This window comes from Aphis gossypii, chromosome 3, assembly GCF_020184175.1.
Source record: "Aphis gossypii isolate Hap1 chromosome 3, ASM2018417v2, whole genome shotgun sequence".
Lineage (NCBI taxonomy): Eukaryota > Metazoa > Arthropoda > Insecta > Hemiptera > Aphididae > Aphis > Aphis gossypii.
The window spans coordinates 12,550,174-12,570,188 of record NC_065532.1 but is presented as its reverse complement, the minus strand read 5'-3'; the positions used below and the strand labels follow the sequence as shown (position 1 = coordinate 12,570,188).

At 23.9% G+C, this 20,015-nt stretch overlaps 1 protein-coding gene across 21 annotated transcripts; it reads right to left on the bottom strand.

Moving 5' to 3' along the window:
* Positions 1-363: 363 nt before the first annotated feature.
* On the bottom strand, positions 364-15,917 carry LOC114123236 (uncharacterized). 21 transcript variants are annotated; one of them, XM_050204499.1, is made up of 23 exons: positions 15,834-15,917; positions 14,822-14,899; positions 14,069-14,125; positions 12,667-12,723; positions 12,192-12,269; positions 11,534-11,602; positions 11,231-11,362; positions 10,124-10,156; positions 8,370-8,486; positions 7,838-7,954; positions 7,317-7,397; positions 6,599-6,625; positions 6,462-6,491; positions 6,272-6,304; positions 5,093-5,119; positions 4,021-4,041; positions 3,675-3,695; positions 3,330-3,350; positions 2,985-3,005; positions 2,643-2,663; positions 1,834-1,980; positions 1,473-1,569; positions 733-813 (listed from the first exon to the last, which is right to left on the bottom strand). In XM_050204499.1, exons 3-22 carry the CDS (start codon positions 14,073-14,075, stop codon positions 1,493-1,495), a joined length of 1,137 nt encoding a protein of 378 aa, XP_050060456.1. In that variant the 5' UTR covers positions 14,076-14,125; positions 14,822-14,899; positions 15,834-15,917; the 3' UTR covers positions 733-813; positions 1,473-1,492. The 21 variants fall into 21 exon arrangements, with proteins under 21 accessions (XP_050060457.1, XP_050060456.1, XP_050060459.1 ...); XM_050204500.1 differs by lacking the exon at positions 1,473-1,569 and having other exon boundaries at positions 364-813; XM_050204502.1 differs by lacking the exon at positions 2,643-2,663.
* Positions 15,918-20,015: the final 4,098 nt, after the last annotated feature.

Sequence of the window (20,015 nt, the reverse complement as noted above, 5' to 3'; positions counted from 1 at the left end):
ACAAAACCATCGGGATAAATGATAATTTACAGTAATTAAGATTAGTGATTACTCATTAAAATAAAAAAGAATTTAGTATTGCCACCATGCATTTTTTATATAATACCTAATTAGTAAGACAAACCAGGTATTTGTTAAATTTGATAAACTGTCTTGCAGTATATTTGTCTTAAGCTGATTACCTATATACCTCATTGAAGAAAATTCTTTTAAGATCATTAAACAAAACATAATGAGTAGTATGATGAATGATGATTTATTTAATTGTTACTCAATTTAGTTAGATATTTAATCTAATAATCTAATAATTAATAGTTATAACAACACTTTTAAAGATTCTTACATTACATTTTTAACATAATAATATGATATATATTTTATTTTTATTCTATAATATATTAGACCGTAATGAAACAATCTATAATTAATAACCATACAAAATTCCGAAGACAATATTTTTTTAATAAATCTAAGTGCAGTGTACACAAATATGATATTATTTAATATAGGAAATATAAAGCTCATTATAACAGTGAGAAAACGTGGATGTGAGATCAGTAGGTATAGGTAACCTTACTGTCCTTACTTAACACAATATTACAATAGTTGAATGTACTATTTAGCATACAGAATAATGATATACTCCAGTAATCTGTTCGACTGGTAGTTTTACACTTTAATTACCTTTATTTAATTAAAATAACAATAATAATTATACAATAATATAAAATAGTCGAATGGTTATCATCATTTACAATTGTGGTAAAATATTTTTGAAGGTATTGCATCTAATAGGAGGTTTAACAATTTCATCTGAAAAAAAATATCAATAGATAATTAAGTTATATTAATGTTAAACAATATTTTAAAACACTTTTTTGTATCGATAAAGTAATCATTTAATAGTAGTTAGTAATAAGTACAAATTATCAAGACATGTAAAGATAACTTGTTTTTAAGATTTGATTATCACTTTCTACATTCATCCAAATTTAAACTTCAAATGTCTATTAAAATAAAAATCGCGCTTATTCTTTATCATTTTTAAATAACTAAAATAATCAACTTATTATATTGTGGCGAACCGATGCCACATGACCTCCCTCCGGCGTCGAGGTATCAGGGTAAGACGGTTGGTCATACTGCTTTCGCGGCGAGCGGCGGTCTCCACGTCGTGGAGGCGGCTGGTTTTTCCTCTCTACGTTTTTACCCGTCAACCGACGCGCACGCATTGTAATTTTGTAGCTAATTCTCCGACGACCGACGTCTTTCTTTCTTTTTTCTCACCGGTTTCGCACGCGAACGCGTATACCCCCCTTCGCACCCCAAAAAAGCCTCGTGACTGACCGTCCCCCTACGGATCGTCGATCAACCTTTTTTTTTTATTTCTGATATCTCGCCTTGTTCCCCCAAAATTGTAGCGCATCGCGCACCACATTATTTTGCTCAAACAATAAACTTACAATTCTTACCTATGTAAACGTCGTTTTTATTATTTCGTAGCGTAAGAATATCGGTTGGCCGCGACGAGTCTTAACACTCTTACTCCGCGCGCCACAATATTATAAGCTGCTTGATAATCAAAATATTTAACAATTAGGAGAGTAGATAGGTGCCTACATATTCAACATAATATAGACAATATATTACAAACATACTATAATGCCGGGTTGTATAAAACATTTATTAGTTTAATATTTTAATGGACATAGACTATCAGTCATCAAATCGTGTTTTAGTGATCATTAGCTTACTATTGATTCATTAAATGTTCATAATAATTTATGTAACCCAGCATAAATATTTACTGTTGCTATAAAAATGTATACATACTGTCTTCCATTTCAATAAAATTATTGAAAATCACGTTTATAACTAAACGCAAAACTTTAGCGTTCATTATATCCTTGAAATTTGGAAGTAGATCTTTCAAATCTGGATAAAATTTTTCGGGTAGTTTGACATATTCCTTACCAGAATCTAACAAACAATTTGAAAGGTTATCGTGAAAAATATTATTTATTAACCATGACTTAATATGATTTATTTAGATAACTGGGTCTTATAGTGATATTTAAAGATATCCATAATCAAAAATCGTAGATTTTTTTTATCGAAAGGAATAATAACATTTTTACAGTAATCTGATAATTTGTGTTTTGTTATTATTGGTTAATAGTTTGTAAAAGTTAAAAATACTTATGTTTATGGAAGTATTTATTTTTTATTTTTTAAAAATCAGCGTAAAATGAATACCTATTATATCACAAAAACAATACAATTCTGTAGCTTTGAATGTTAAAATATGACCGGTAAGATAAAATTTAATAAATTAATAAATAAAATATCTGATTTATTGAAAAGATATAGCAGTATAAGCTTAGACCCAGGCAATATTAATAACCAAATACAATACAGTTATAATCATTAATCATATTAGCCAAATTAACTACTATTGATACAATATGTTAGTATAGAAGAAATAATTTGCATATTGATTTTAAGTTTTAAGAATTTATAAATACAGACATTCAGGAGGTCTATAAATTAATATTATTTAAACTGTATACTTTTAAGTTTACTTGAATAATAAATTTCAATTAAATATCAAAATAAAAATTTTATAAGATCATTAAACATACCTGCAGAAGCATTATCTGTTGCTGTTATTAAATGAAATATCGTAAATGTATTAAATTATTGAAACATTAACATTAAATATAAGTTAGACCCAGGCAATATTAATAACCAAATACAATACAGTTATAATCATTAATCATATTAGCCAAATTAACTACTATTGATACAATATGTTAGTATAGAAGAAATAATTTGCATATTGATTTTAAGTTTTAAGAATTTATAAATACAGACATTCAGGAGGTCTATAAATTAATATTATTTAAACTTTATACTTCTAAGTTTACTTGAATAATAAATTTCAATTGAATATCAAAATAAAAATATAAGATCATTAAACATACCTGCAGAAGCATTATCTGTTGCTGTTATTAAATGAAATATCGTAAATGTATTAAATTATTGAAACATTAACATTAAATATAAGTTAGACCCAGGCAATATTAATAACCAAATACAATACAGTTATAATCATTAATCATATTAGCCAAATTAACTACTATTGATACAATATGTTAGTATAGAAGAAATAATTTGCATATTGATTTTAAGTTTTAAGAATTTATAAATACAGACATCCAGGAGGTCTATAAATTAATATTATTTAAACTGTATACTTCTAAGTTTACTTGAATAATAAATTTCTATTAAATATCAAAATAAAAATATTATAAGATCATTAAACATACCTGCAGAAACATTATCTGTTGCTGTTATTAAATGAAATATCGTAAATGTATTAAATTATTGAAACATTAACATTAAATATAAGTTAGACCCAGGCAATATTAATAACCAAATACAATACAGTTATAATCATTAATCATATTAGCCAAATTAACTACTATTGATACAATATGTTAGTATAGAAGAAATAATTTGCATATTGATTTTAAGTTTTAAGAATTTATAAATACAGACATTCAGGAGGTCTATAAATTAATATTATTTAAACTGTATACTTTTAAGTTTACTTGAATAATAAATTTCAATTAAATATCAAAATAAAAATTTTATAAGATCATTAAACATACCTGCAGAAACATTATCTGTTGCTGTTATTAAATGAAATATCGTAAATGTATTAAATTATTGAAACATTAACATTAAATATAAGTTAAACCCAGGCAATATTAATAACCAAATACAATACAGCTATAATCATTAATCATATTAGCCAAATTAACTACTATTGATACAATATGTTAGTATAAAAGAAATAATTTGCATATTGAATTTTAAGTTTTAAGAATTTATAAATATAGACATTCAGGAGGTCTATAAATTAATATTATTTAAACTTTATACTTCTAAGTTTACTTGAATAATAAATTTCAATTAAATATCAAAATAAAAATATTATAAGATCATTAAACATACCTGCAGAAGCATTATCTGTTGCTGTTATTAAATGAATTATTGTAAATGTATTAAATTATTGAAACATTAACATTAAATATAAGTATATATAATATAATATATAGAAAATATTTCATTACCAAGAAAATAGTCAGAAAACTCGGGACGATTCTCAAACTACTTGAGTACAGTATAAAGCCAAATATTGATTCATAAAAGTTAAGGGATTTTTTTATAGATTTATTTATTTTTAGTAATAAGTTTTAAAATTAAAATAGATAATTTTATCAAGTAACAAAGAACGTGAGTCTAAATTAGTTTCTATAACAATGTATCGAAATAAAACAACACTCTTAATAGCAAATTTGAACATAATAAAATTGATTTCGTGTTGTTAGGTTTAATATTAAAATGAATTTTCCAACTTTCAAATTAAATGAGACAACATTATTTATATGCGTAGCCGTTGGATTTTTTCAATAATTTGATTTTTATACGGGATATATGAGTATTATAAATATTATAAGTTTAAAATGCTCATATCTAGCTTAAAATTTAAAATATCGCAAAAAAGCCAACGGTTAAGCACAAATAATATTCTTATCCTTAACTTTTATTATAGAATAATTCACTCTAATATTTAAGCTAAAAACACAAAATTGGTTCTACTGAACGCAAATTCGTTATGTTGGTTATATGTTTATAAAACTGATTCCGACTGGCGACTGAGATATTACATGTAGGTATTGTAGTGTCCTATTAAGTATTAAGGGCTAAAATTAATTTTTTTTTTTATTCGCATACATACTAAATTATATAGAGAAAGTGTAATTTAAAAATGTTAAATATTAATAATTATTTACTAAAATTTATTTGGATAAAACAACGCCGTATATGCGATAAATTTATTAACATGCAATTCTGGTACTGAAAATTAAATCCATACTCTACCTAAGATTTTATGACGATTTAAATGTCTATAAATAGATATCCATATGTAAGTAAACTTTACTCTAAACTAATATATGTTGTTCTTAAAAATTAAAAGTTAAGGCGTAACTTGACGTAGTTAATATGTTTACGATAAACATACCTGCAGATGTTTTACTTTGATTATCACCTATAAAATAATACACCATTTAATATAGATATAGATAGATAGATAGATAGTATAGATCTATAAATAGATATTGAAAATAACAATAATAATAATTAATATGAATAAATAATTATAATATATAACAAAAATACAACATATTACCTACAGAATATTTAAAGTAATCCGGATGTTTTTTTTTTTTTTAATAATAATTTGAGATACTGCAGATGATACAGACATAGAGTACTGTTTGAATCGCGATACGTAATAGTGTAATATAAAGATCCGACAACCACGATAGACATTAGGAAGGGAATAGAATTGTTTTAAGTACCATAATTTACTGTTCAAATAAACATTAAAATAATAGAAATAGGATCGGCTATGGACTTATAGAGATTATCCGCTATTCTATATTAATTGTTTGTTAAAAACGAAAAAACACAGTTGTATTTTTTCATTATATAATATTATCTACTCGAGTTTTATCTAGTCCTTTTCCTTTTAAAAATAGATGTTTAATTTATGGATACAATTTTTCTGAAAATTTATTATTTAAGAATGAAATACAATCATTTAAAGTTATATAAGTTAAAAATACTATATGAACCCATGTTCTATGTTTTATAAAAACCGAAGAATTTAGCAAATATTAGACAAACTAATAGCTAGGTCTCGGATTTTAAAGCATATACTTCTTTTTTTATATATGAGATAGAGATCTAATTTTTATACATAAATTAGTTTCTCATCGTTATTCTGATTCCAAATAAACCAACTTTTTTTTCTTTTTTAAAATTATTCTAGCTATAGGATTGTTTATATGTTTATTACTTATACCATTTTAATAAAAACAAATGAATAAAGAAATGTTAAAATCCAGAATGAAAATTAAATAGTTATATTGGATTGTTATTGTTTTTGTTATTGGCTTGTTTATTAAATGTAGGTATAGATTATCGATTTACATATAGCCTGCAGTACATATACGGATAGTGTGCCTATAACATCGATATCGATCGTTTCAAACAATCATGAGCTTTTTTTGTTGCTTATTATTATGCTTTAAAATCCGAGCGCTACTATAATAACTATTAAGCTACAATCGCTATATATTTCCTACTTAATGAATAATTATTGATTAGCTGTTTATATTATTACAAAACAACATACTTTCATCAAACCCATATAATAAAAATTTTAAAGCTGAAAACGAATAATTTTACAATAAGATTAGAATATTATTGTGTTTTTTAAGTTAATATAGGAACTAAATCATTTAAAAAATTTACTGATTTAAATCAAATAATTATAATCCGTTCAAAAGCTACACATTATTTTGTTATTGTTCATAGGTACCTACCACCATGTCGATACAATTCAGGTAAGTCCTCTGAAAAATATAATACGATTTAATATTTTAAATAATTTATATTATAATTAATGCAAAATAGTAAACGATATTTTTCTAAATTCATACCTATTAAATGAAAAACTTACTTTCAATTTTTTCAGTTATGCCAATATCTGAAAAAAAAATTCTTAATTATTTAATATATATGATTCGTTGATCCATATGGATGGTAAAAAACAGGTTTGAATTTGAAATCATCATATATAGTGTTAATGTGTGAAATATAATATATTAACCTATTTTACTATAAATTTCTATTCAAAAAGAATACTACATTTTCCTCATGATGTATTACTTTCCATTTTAAATGGTAATAATATTATGTTTAGAAATCTGTAGCTAGCTAATAAATAGAAAATTCTTGTTTGAATACGATTCACTTCGTATTATATTTTTAATGTTAATCAAAAATTGTATTGGTTGTACAATAAAAAAATATGTTCTTTTTAATCAACACTTCTGAGGGTATTGGGTAGGTAGTAAAACGTTAAAAAGACACATGCAGCACTCCAAGATATTACGGTTGGTAATTATTAAACAATGCTAATAAGTGATTAGCATTTACTAAAGTAGTTTATTTTTAATTTCTTATTACTTTTCAAGAAAACAATAGGTAACAATAAAATGTCTTAAGACCTTTATATAACTGCCATTTGTATGAGATAAATAAAACCCTGCACCCACTTAGTAAAAATAGTATATAAATATTATTGACCTCTATAGAAATGAATAATAATATTTATTAATAGACGCATAGTTTTTTTTTTTTTGTAATACCTATGTTAATGTTATTATTTATATTACCTGATAAACATTTATTAAAATAATCTTTGAATTTTTTATTAAGTGCATTAAAATCTTTAGCAAAATTTGATACACTGTTCTCTGAAATCATTTCAAAATTGATTAATATTTATTTTAATCAAATTTATGGCGGGTCACAATATATTATATCCCAGTAGTTTTTAACAAGAATCATATTATGAATATATTCATAAATACAAATAACTGTTTTATTATGATACTGAGATGTTAGTGTTAAGAGTATTTTTCGAAATTCATGCATATGAAACTCTATAAAACATAAATTTATATGTTAAAAATGTTATAATTTCAAATAACCTAGTTTAAAACTTATGATTTTAATAATATAATGTTAAGAAAAAAACATTTTTATAATAAACTATTTCTTCTTAAAAGAATATAATATTCAGTGTTTTTTTTAAAAGTTTTTTAAACGATTTACTCAGTTGAGAATAATAATAATATTTTAACAGCTGTAGGTGTATAAAATTTTAAAAATAAAAAATAATTTAATTAATTACCTTCAAAAACGTTTTCATCAAATTGCTCAAACTTTGAGAGCAATAATAGTGTTTCTAAATACTCTTGAAATATTAATTTAATATATTCAATACGAGCATCTTCTTTGATATCTAAAACTAATTAAGAATATGAATTAGAATAGATGATTTATACTTCATTGATGTAACGATATACGTAATACATACAATATAGTTTAATATACCTACCTAATACCTATACATATTATTATTAAAAGTTTCTCGAGTATATTTCGATAATTTTATCGAAGTAGTATCAAAATAAAAGTATTGGACAAAAAATATATCAATCCTGTAGTTGGGTCTTTATTTTGGTTATAACTATAAATTAAGGTTAAAGTGATGATATTAATATTACCCTGATATGTTTTTTTTAGTCCATTTAATTAACCTCTTTATATACATAAATACTTAAATAATACAATATAATATATTATTAGGTAAATGGGTATTGCACAAAATAAAACAATTCATTGAGAAATAAAATTAGTTGGTTGTATTATACAACACTTACTAGATACTTTTTGAACTGCTGATATGAATTCTTTGTACGCCAACAATGTATTCTTAAAATATTCATTTACAAACGCATTGTTAATTTTGAGTTGATTTCCTTCACTATGAAAACTTTCTAAAAAAATTAATCGATAACTATTCTTAGTAATTGAATTCCAATAATAAAATTAATTAGCAAGATTAATTCTTAAATTTAAATTAAAAAATGTTTGTTTGCTTTATAGTAATCATTACTAATGTTTTAGGTAAAAAAAAAAAAAATAAAGGACAAAAACAAACACATACTGTCGACATATCACCTTAGTAGATTATTGTGATAATAAATTTAAACACAATTATGACTACCTACCTATCGGAATTCGAAAAACAATTGTTTTAAAACTCAACACTTGTTAGCATTTTTTCAATATGTTTTGACAGTTGTTATTTGTTGGTCATTTTTATTTATATAAAATTTATACGATTGGATATATTTAAGATGATACCTAGACTCCAGAAAATTTCTTAATTTTAAAAATGTACATGAAATTTTTTTATAATACTTTTGCCTAAAAAAGTGTCTTAAAAAGTCTTAAAATCTTCATTATCGGTCGTTACTATATCTACAGCGTCCACTTTTCCTACTAGTTATAGATTCATCACTCACAATTTCCACTGCTAAATATAGGATTGCTTTCATGGCCAAAAAAAAAAATAAATAATGATAAAATTTCATTCTATCTTAAGCATGTCACTAACTATGACATTTGACTCCTCTCCTCCAAATTTCACTTTGCGTTGTTTCTACCCTTGCAGAACTACAAATATGCTCTGTTTACCGATTATATTCTACCTAAAAGTCTCTATATAATCGTCTTTTAAATACTATACAATATATATTATACATAGAATTGGGTTATTCTATTGGTGTTTATTCTCATTCATAAATCGAACCGATCATATTATGCATATAATATCTACTTTATCCTTTTTCCTTCATTATTAAAGTTCAGCGATATAGTATACATAGGTAATAAGAATATATCTTATGTATAAATTCTAATCTATATTCTTATCCACTTTTAAGCATTTCCAACTCCTATGTCCTGTATTGAACCTTCATTGATGGTAGTTCTTTATTTTGTTCCTTATCACATGCGATGATTAACGCATTTTCTAAGTATTGGCTTAAGAATATTACAAACAAATTTGTTATTGTGGAATTTTCTATTATTAAGATGGTATTATCTATTTTTATCATTGTGGACCAAGGTTAGATAAAAAAGGTTAAAAAATATTCTTGTATTGTTATTTAATATTTATACTGCTATCAACAGTTAGTACCTACCCTTTTTTTTCATTATAAATCAATTTTATATGTCCAGATTATTATTTTTTTTCTTAAAATAAATTTAACAAAATTATTAATAATACTTTATCGGCAGTTAATTTTACTCTGTGTTATGTAATCCTAGAAACTATAAATATTAAAAATATAGTACTTTAAAGTTAAAACCTCTGAAAAAAGCGATGAAAACAAAATGTTGATGAGAAAAATATAATAAGAAGTATACACTGGCCTCGAAAGATACTATTCAGTTGATGGTAAATGTAATGAATATTCGTTCAATTTTCTATCCCTAGTTTTGTATTGGTAATTTATTGATGTATATATGTCTTTTTATTAGGTAGTAACTTGATTTTCCTACTAAGTGGTGCCATTACTTAACTTTTACAGTAACATTAAAAATATTATGAACTAAAAATACTTACTATAATCGGATATTGAAATAATTTCTGAACTGTCTATAAATGAAAAAAAAAGTATAACAATTTTTGAATACAAATAGTTATTTTAGTAAAATATATTATTACGAATATTCAACATTTCAAAATATATTTTATTTTTAACAATGTAATATAAATTATGGAATTTTTATATTATTTTTAAAATGTCATCTATTTCTAAATTACTTCAAATTATATTTATATTTCTTTTAAACATGTCAATGAATTTATTATTACATAATGCACATTAGTACACCATGCATAAGATTAAGTATGTAGTGTTAGTTTAAGCTTAAGTTTTCCTACTTTACCAATTATTTATTAAAATGCAATGCACCGATTTTTCTCATAAACAAAAATATTTTAGATAAAGTACCTCTCAGTGGCGGCTACAGTAAATTTACCCCTGTGTATCCAAATTTCTAAAATCTGTGTACACCCGCCCACCAACAATTATTATTAATTGTTATTTAATTATTATTTAATAATTTCCCCATAATCACCCAAAATCATGTGTATCCGTCGGATACACTTGATGTATAGGATAGCCGCCACTGGTACCTCTATATATAATATTGAAGTCTATTGATATTTATTGAAATTATGTTTTGTATTGGTATATTATTATTTATTGTATAATGTATACCAATATACCATACAGTAACGTAATTGTGAGGCGCGGGGGAAGATTTGAGCCCTGAAATTTTTGCGAAGAGACAAGCATATAAAATTTTGTCATCCCCTCACCATTAAGTATTAGATATACACCTAACTATTAGATACACATGGAAATAAAAAGATATTATCACCGGGGGGGGGGAGTCTATTTTTTACACAATTACGCCACTGGTGCCATACATATATAATAATAAAATAATTAAGTAGGTTTAAAATAAGGCAAACGTCAATTTAATTTTTTTAGCTATAACTATGTGTTCTTTAAATTAAACTTTATGACATAAAATGTTCTATATAATATTAGGTATAATTTATATTTTATATTTTTATTTTTTTATTTTATACTTCTAATTTAATATTTTTTTTTCCTACATACATTATGAATTATATAATAACTTTATTAACTATACTTACTAGAAGGTATAAATTTTGTAACCATTCTATACAAAACTACTAAACTTCTTATGTGAACAGTTAAATTTTCATCAAGTTCTATGTTTTCTAGTAATTGTATAAATTTTGATTGAAGTTCTTCATTTATAATCGCTAGTGTTAAAACAAACATCACATACATCAAATTACATAATTAAAGTGTTAAAAATTTAGATTTAAAAATATATTTATTTATTTTTATAGATGATTATCTAAAACAAATACATTGATACAACATTATGAAATATATAAATACATTGATATTTTTAGAAAATATATACTTACAATTTAGTAAAACATCACATTCTGAACTTAATTTATCCTTGTCTTCCCTTTTTTGAATCCGTTGAATTACTACACGTATAAAGCACAAAGAATTAATGTTTGTACTTGTTTTTATTTAAATCAATTAATTCTGATTACTTGGTTAACGTTGAAATTTGAATCATTTTATAAGGTAATTTATTGATTAAGACGATTGTAGTATGAAAATTAGTAATTTATATTGCAATAATTGCTATTATATTATATATTTATATAGATATCTGGTAATATAAATATTTTTTAAATTATATAACTTAAGTATCAACAATATTAATTGTTTTTATAGAAAGAAATGTAATAATTATTTTCAGGGATAAAAGCAATGATTTGCATAAATGCAACAACATATTGCTATTTTTGGAGTATTACTTGTAATTAGTTATAATTCATCATTTCATTGTGATCTACGTCCTAACTTTATCTCATTAAAATTCTGAAGGTCAACATCGTTCATTTTGAGTTAATCAATGAGTGAGAAAATGTATACTAAATACGCTTAGTATGAAATAAAAAGGTTAAGCTCTAAATATATACTTAAAAATACTTATCTTTAGCTAAGTTTTACATAAATCTAAATTACATATTTTATGATTAAATTTATCATAAGTATAGTTATTACTCATTTTTGAATTTGTGTGCGCTATTTCTTCATTGATTACTTCATTTATTCGAAATAGCGTTCCTTTTTCTTTGTATTCTTAAATTAAATAAAAATAAATATTCTATTACATGTCATCAATATTTTAGATGAGTACCTACTACCTATGGATTTTATAAATATATGAGTAACACCGGCTTATACATGTAATAATATAAAATATTTCAACTATGGTTCAGCATTATGTAACTAGTTACAGCTGGTGTATAGTTATACTTTATAGATGACTTATACGATGAAAAAAAAAGTACAAAATAGTAAATTGTTGTTTAATTTTTAAGTCAGGTCTATTTTAAATATGCATTTATCTCACATTATTACGTTAGGTATCTTGTAAAAAAATAAATGGTTGTTTATTTTTAAATAACATGTATACTAACTAATCCTTACTAATTTAATAAAAAGTTTTGTACTTAAAATTATAACAAAAAATTACCTTCTAATTCACCGTAAAAAAGTAACAATGAAGCATAATTCCTGTCAAAAAATTCAGCTGCAAATATAAATAATCTAATAAAATTTAAGTTATGAAAAAAAAATACAATACAACCATACACTTAATAATTGTTCCTATGATAATTAAATATTATATAATATTAGTTTCATATGTCTTAAAAATTAAAAACATAATTAAATAATATGTATAATAACAACAAAATATATATTTTTTAAAGTTGACAAATGGATACTACAATCTACTTTAAAGTAAGTTTCGAATGGATAACTATAATGGATATATGTTAAATTTGAATTCAATGTATCGTATATCATTTTTTACAGAAATGATTTTGAGCTTAGACGGTCTGTCAGCCTATATTACTATAACATTTTGTTGTACTAAGTACATTTTATATTTTAATAAATATTTAATAAATTATCAATTTTTAACTAAAAAATAATTTAGCAATTTAGCAATTTTAATAAAGTTTATCAAAATTTTAAGTTTAAACGCTAATAAAAATTATATGTGAATTTACACTTTTTATATTAATAGAAAATTATGAGAAACCTTGTACTAAATTTTCAAGATTTTTTATTGAAATTTATGTAGAATAAAAATGAAAAATCCAATTTTCCATGTAAGTTTACGTATAATACTACATATAGAAAATAATATATTAACACTTGGTGAAAATTTCAAATTTCTACGGTTATAACTTATAAGTTTCTCATTGAATTATAAAAAAATAAAGAAATCAATTTTTTTGAAAATTTTAATTTTAATAAAGATTTATTAAAAATAACAAGAAACTTTATTTTTCCCGATTATTAATAAAATATCTAATTTATACTTTTGATTCCCCAAAGTACCAACTAGATTAAATTTTGCAACCAGAAACCACCTAAATTTAAAATCAAAGATTTTTATACTCAGAAAATGTAAGTGATAACACAATCCGTGAGAAACAATATTTATAATCTACATATAATGTATTTTTCATTTATCTTAGTAACTTATGTAGAAGAAATATTTTACAATATTGTTTATTGATAAGGTTGTACCATTTACATATTAGTTCATTAATTAAAAGTAATTATTAGGTACACTCGTGAACTCAAGCTACTTCACCGACATTGTCCTATTCTTGTCTGATTTTCAGAAAAAAACTAAGAACGTGGACGAACAAATAATAAACCGAAATCCTTGTAGATATAATGCAGAAGTAGGATACAAAAGAAAACTTTAAAAACTTTTATATCGCCATGCTTTATATATTATGAAAGTTTTTGCCGTTTTTGGACCAGCTAAAATAATAAGAACATGGCATCCACCTAATAAATTAAGTTGATACATTTTTAAAAACAATTTTTATAATGGATTTTTAGTAGGTACTTACATCCCATAAACTGTAATGCAGTAGCTACGGTTTTTTTAAACTTTTGAATTTTTTCGTCTAAAATATAAAATATCAAAAAAATTTGTCTTGATAAACTATATTTAAAAATTATTGGACAATTAATTTTAAAATTTAATTTTTATTCATAATATACATTAAGTTCACCACGTAAGTTATCGTAACCTAACCTAACCTATAATATAATAATTTTCCATGAAACGCGTCTCATGTCAAAATAAATATTAAATATAATAAAATATAAATATCATTATATGTATTATTATATATTATACACGTATATTATATATATATATATATATATATATATATATCTGTACACATGCTTATTGTAAATGAAATATTATAAATCATTGGCGGAAGTATGGGGGGGTGGGGATTCAAACCCCCTCCAAAATGAATGAATGATTAATTTGAAATGCAGTTATTCTCACTTATGAATCTTTAAGAAATTCTAATTTTTTCAACCCCCCCCCCAAAGGTTTTCCTGCGTCCGCCCCTGTTACAAATTGTTTTAAAATAAAGTTCAAAAAAAAATTCATGTAAAAACCTATCAAACTTATGTAAGAAAATAGTATAAAGATGTGATAAATTAATATCTTTCCTTGCAACGACTTAAACCCTTTCTACAATTCCGAAATAAAAGTTTTATCATAGCGCTGTAGTAACCCATCTTAATGAAGTATAAAATAGTCAAGCGTGATAATTATAAGATACAATTAATATACAATATACCTGGTACTAGAGTTGAATTGATGATTTCGACTTGTGCGTTCAGTAGTTGTAGATAAATACAATATTCAATCGCACCACCTGTAAAATATTTTTATAACTGTTGCATACATATTATTCTAATGATTTAAACAAACTATAAATGTATACCTTTATAGATAATAAAAATGCATAAATTATTAACAATATTATAATAAATTATAGGTAATTAAAAAATAGTATATAATATATATACACGAAGTACAATTAAATATTAATGAACATATTATTAGATATACCTATGTTTAATAATAGTATTATACCTCACATTTTGGAATGTCAATTTTTCATTACCTATACACTTTATCATTATGATATAAGTAAGAATCGTCTAAATAAAAAGTACCCATTTAAAGCATATCTAACGACCTCGTTGGCTATTTGTCATAGCATTATAGATTAATCTTCCAAACAGAAAATCAAATATTGTAACAAATTATTTATTGATTTAATCATTACATCATGTCTAATTTGTTCTATAATGCAATCTATTATATTTCAAAATACGTCTGCTACAAGAAAATTAGCCTCGACAAAATGTCTCTAGAGGAGAGTGAAAATCACAGGATCTTTCCATCCTGTCTCCATTCTACTACAGTATAGTTCCGTAACCGTCGACGGGTATGGAATAAATTGCGTCCTTAGGTTGCGGATAGAGAAAAGTCTCACTTGTGAAATAGTTGAAAAATATTAAATATATACTTGCAAATAGATAGCATACAAGTAGATTTCGCATCTGGATTTGAAGGTCTTTTATCCAGGAGAAACGCCATCATCGTCTCGTCAAATGGTGGTTTTATGCGTTAAGGTCGGCAATGTGGACCACATACCGACCATCAAATGTCCACATTGTGTTCAATATAATATAGTGTAAAATATTTCCAACGACAGAGCAATACTTAATTTCCATAAAAATTATAAAATCTTAAACTAAATTATAGTTACCTATTATTACTTTGTAAAATAACTTTCTTACCGGCAAAATTTGGACCAGCAGATTTTGGTAATTTATTTAATAATTCATCTAACGTAACGCCACCTAATGTCAAGCATAATTAAATAATAAAGCATTAATATATGACCATAACGACACTATAGCCACGTTAGGAGGAAGAAGAAAACATAGACATTTCCTGTCTTTTATCTAGACGACTTAACACAATCGTAACCCACCCCAGTATTTCCCTTGTGACATCAATACAAATAATTAAATAAATTACTTTGTAAAACCTATAGTGATAAAACTATACTTTTATTAATAATAATACATATAAAAATAAATCGTAAGTTAAAATTTTTTTCTTGAAATATAAAATAAAATTAAAAACGCTCAAAATATTTTATTTTTTTTATAATACCATTTTTCCATTATAAATCTGTTTGCACCCCTTTTTATAACAATGAGTCTATTTACGGACCAGCGTGAGATTCTTGTATTAACAATAGCAGTGATTCATTTTTAAGAAATTAGTTAAGTAACGGTGTAAATATGTAGTTATATTATATGTCTAGGACCTAGGTATAAGTAACAAATAATTTTGCAATTTACATAAGTTATTCATATGTAAAGGGCTATGGATATGGAGTAGTGCAAACTATAAAGTGACTTGAAAAATATTGCATATAATACTATCACATGCTGTTCTACATATTGTTATTTCATTTGTGCAGTCAAAAAAATTTAGATCGATACAAAAAGTTGAAATAACGTCGAACAAAGTTTTATAACTGAGTTATAGTGATAAACTCAAAGTTATTTTCAAAAGGCCGATACAAAGTCTTGATGATCCGTTTTTATAGTGATTGTAATAGTCAATATACAATTGCTGTTGTAGTGATTTATTTTCTAAATTTGTATAAAATTAATAAATATGTAGTAAATACTAGTGACACTTATACAAGTATATGTATTGTACGGATAATTACACTTATTGGGTGGATCAAAATATTGCATTCCGTGAAACAATATTATTTTACGGTATAAAATACGTGAAAATTGCAAGTCGTGTCTACAAGACCAAAACACGTAAAATCCAGAACTTACCTTCAACATTATCTGAAAAAAAATATGATTAATATGATTCTATCATAATTTTAAGTCTTAATTCTAATTATAATGATATTATTGTTTAATATTGATACAGACTATAAATGATTTATGAATCATGTAAATAACAAAATATCACCAATCGGTTGACGAAATCTCTATCCTAACAGATGTTTGCAGAAAATGTAAATGTATCCATCATAAAAAAGTGTATAACTATGATGTTACTGGATGGGTGAAATGTAGTACCTAGTACTAAGTACATATTATGTACCTAAATAATATATCTTTAGGTATGTATATAATGTTTAATGTTTTAAAATATCCGTGATAGACTTTAATGCACTTGAGTGTATCTAAATATATGGATATAGTGCAAAACTAGTGATTTTTTTATAGAAAAGATAAAATTATTTAAAAAAAAAATTAAAACATATATGTATATCATATAATGTATAATCAATACATAGTATTTTATAAAATATTGTTCTATTTTCAATTCAAAAATATTTCAGATTTTTAAGTAACAATGAACTAATCAAGTTTTTTTTAATTTACTTAAATTTCAAAAAATTTCGCTAAAAAATCTCAAAAATTGAACTTTGAAAATTTATCAACTCCACTCAAAACAAATATCTTTTATGTTATACATTCTATAAGTAAAAATATTTACTTGAATAGCACACTAAGATAAGTAATATAAGACATAGACATTTGTTAATATTCATCTTTATTGAGTAAGATATTTATAAGTGTAAAACACTGACTTTCAAAAATAATAAGTATAATATTATATTCACTAATACAAGTTACATATGATTAATACTAGAACTTTTAAAAGTATATCTTCTGAATTGTTAGATGTGAAAAAGTTAAGTTTACACTCAATATTTATAGATAGTATTTAACCTATAATAGTAGGTATAGTAGGTACACATGTCATAGATACATAATTTATTGTAATAAGTACATCGTACATAATGTTTGAAATTTCAGTAAATATTAATTGACTATTGTATGAAAATGAGTCATTGAAAAATAATACAGGTAGGTGTCATAAGTAAAAATATATGCATTATACATAGACAACTATATAAATTATAGGTTTCATGGTTTAACAAATCTTTAACAGTATATTATTAATATTGATGTAAAATATGAATGTTTGTTGTATAACGATAAATATTATCGAACATGTGAAAAACATGTGAACTTTGAAAAGCAAAAACATTGAATCATATATAAGGACATATTTTATTCAACGACACTGTTTCTCTTAAACGAGCTTGAATTGGAGAAAAGCAAAAACTTTATTCATTATCATTGCATAGTTATTATTTAGTAATTAGTAGTTTGATGTTTAATTGTTATTATGTTCTAAGAATCTATTTAATATTTAAACCGCTGCCATATTAGTAACTCATATCTAATGTAATACATAATACATAACGGTCTAATAAGCTATAACTCGGATTTTAAAGCATAATAATTAATAAATACAAAAAAAAGCACACGATTGTTTAAAAAAAAAGCAAAAACCAAATTAACATAAACTAGTCATAAAACTGAATAAAAAAAATTGAAAAATTAATTTGAATATTAAAAAAGAATTAACTACCATGTATTTTCCTATATTTGCAGTAGTGAAACTGACTCTATTGTCCGACAGAAGCCTTAGACCTGAAGGCTGTCTGAAGGTCAATAATATACGTTTAATACATTTAATAATCAAGCCCATAACAAAAACAATAATAATCCAATACAACCATTCAGTCCGTATTTCGGAATTTTACATTTCTTATTAATTCAACTTTTTTATATATATATATATATATATATATATATATATATATATATATATATAGCATAATAAACAAAACAATTCTCCAGCTGGAATAACTGAAAAAAACATTTAAATAAAAAAAGCAAAACTATATTGGTTTATTTGAAATCAGAATGACGTGAAACGACTCTATGTATAAAAGTTAAATTTCTATCTCATATACAAAAAAAAAGAAGTAAATTCTTTAAAATCTGAGCCCTAAATAACAACTAACAAATCCACTAACAAAAATAATTTCCTTATGCATAGAATGTATTTTTCTTATTATCAAACTATATATGAATAAAGTATAAGTTTTTTTTTTTTTTTTGTGGGGGGATACTTATTAAAATACTATTAAGGCATTAAGCTATTGATAAAATAATACATTAGCCCTCCCCAACATCATTTCAAGATTTTAGAAATAGTTGCACTTCTACGGCTCTACCCATTTATAAACATGCAAAACCATTTTAATATTTAGTGTATTCAATCAATATCAAATATTATTTGTTCAACACAGGTAATACATGTTATTAATATGTTTTAAGTATAACTGATGTGATAATGTCAATAAATTTCAATTTATAGATGTTCTATATTTTGTTTTAGCATAATAAATTTAAAATGATATAAAAGCCCGACGGGGTAATAATTGGTATTTACTTGATCCAATTTTGCAACTATCATAAATCAAATGCATATTTACTGAAAATGAGAAACTATATGCAAAATATGTATAATATTAGTCTGTATCATAAATACCTATAATAAAGTGAAACTAAAAAAAGATTTGTAATATTGATATTTTATATTTATAAATAAAATCTCATAACGTCTAATTATAATATATTTAGTATTATTTAATAGTTAAGAGAATTCGATCCGGTATGTTATTGAATAATATAATGAAACGTAGAAGTATTGAACACTTTTTAAATACATTGGTATTGGCATAAATAAAAATATTAAAAGATATTTCAATTTTAAATGAAAATAATTTCTATTAAAATTAATTAAATGTTTTAAATGTTATTATAATAATACTTATTATATTAAAATCTACTGTTACTAACATATAGAATTAAACTTTCGTACATCTATAATTAATAATCCTTAAATGTTTTAAGTACATTTTTTATTACCGTAATGTTTATATTTAGATAATACCATGTACCCAGTATAACTGGAAATTTTTTCCGTGGTTATTCTTACATATACTCTACAGACAGTGAATACCAGCGTAGAGGAGGTTCCAGGAGATCGTTAATGGGCATTTAAGTGTTTAC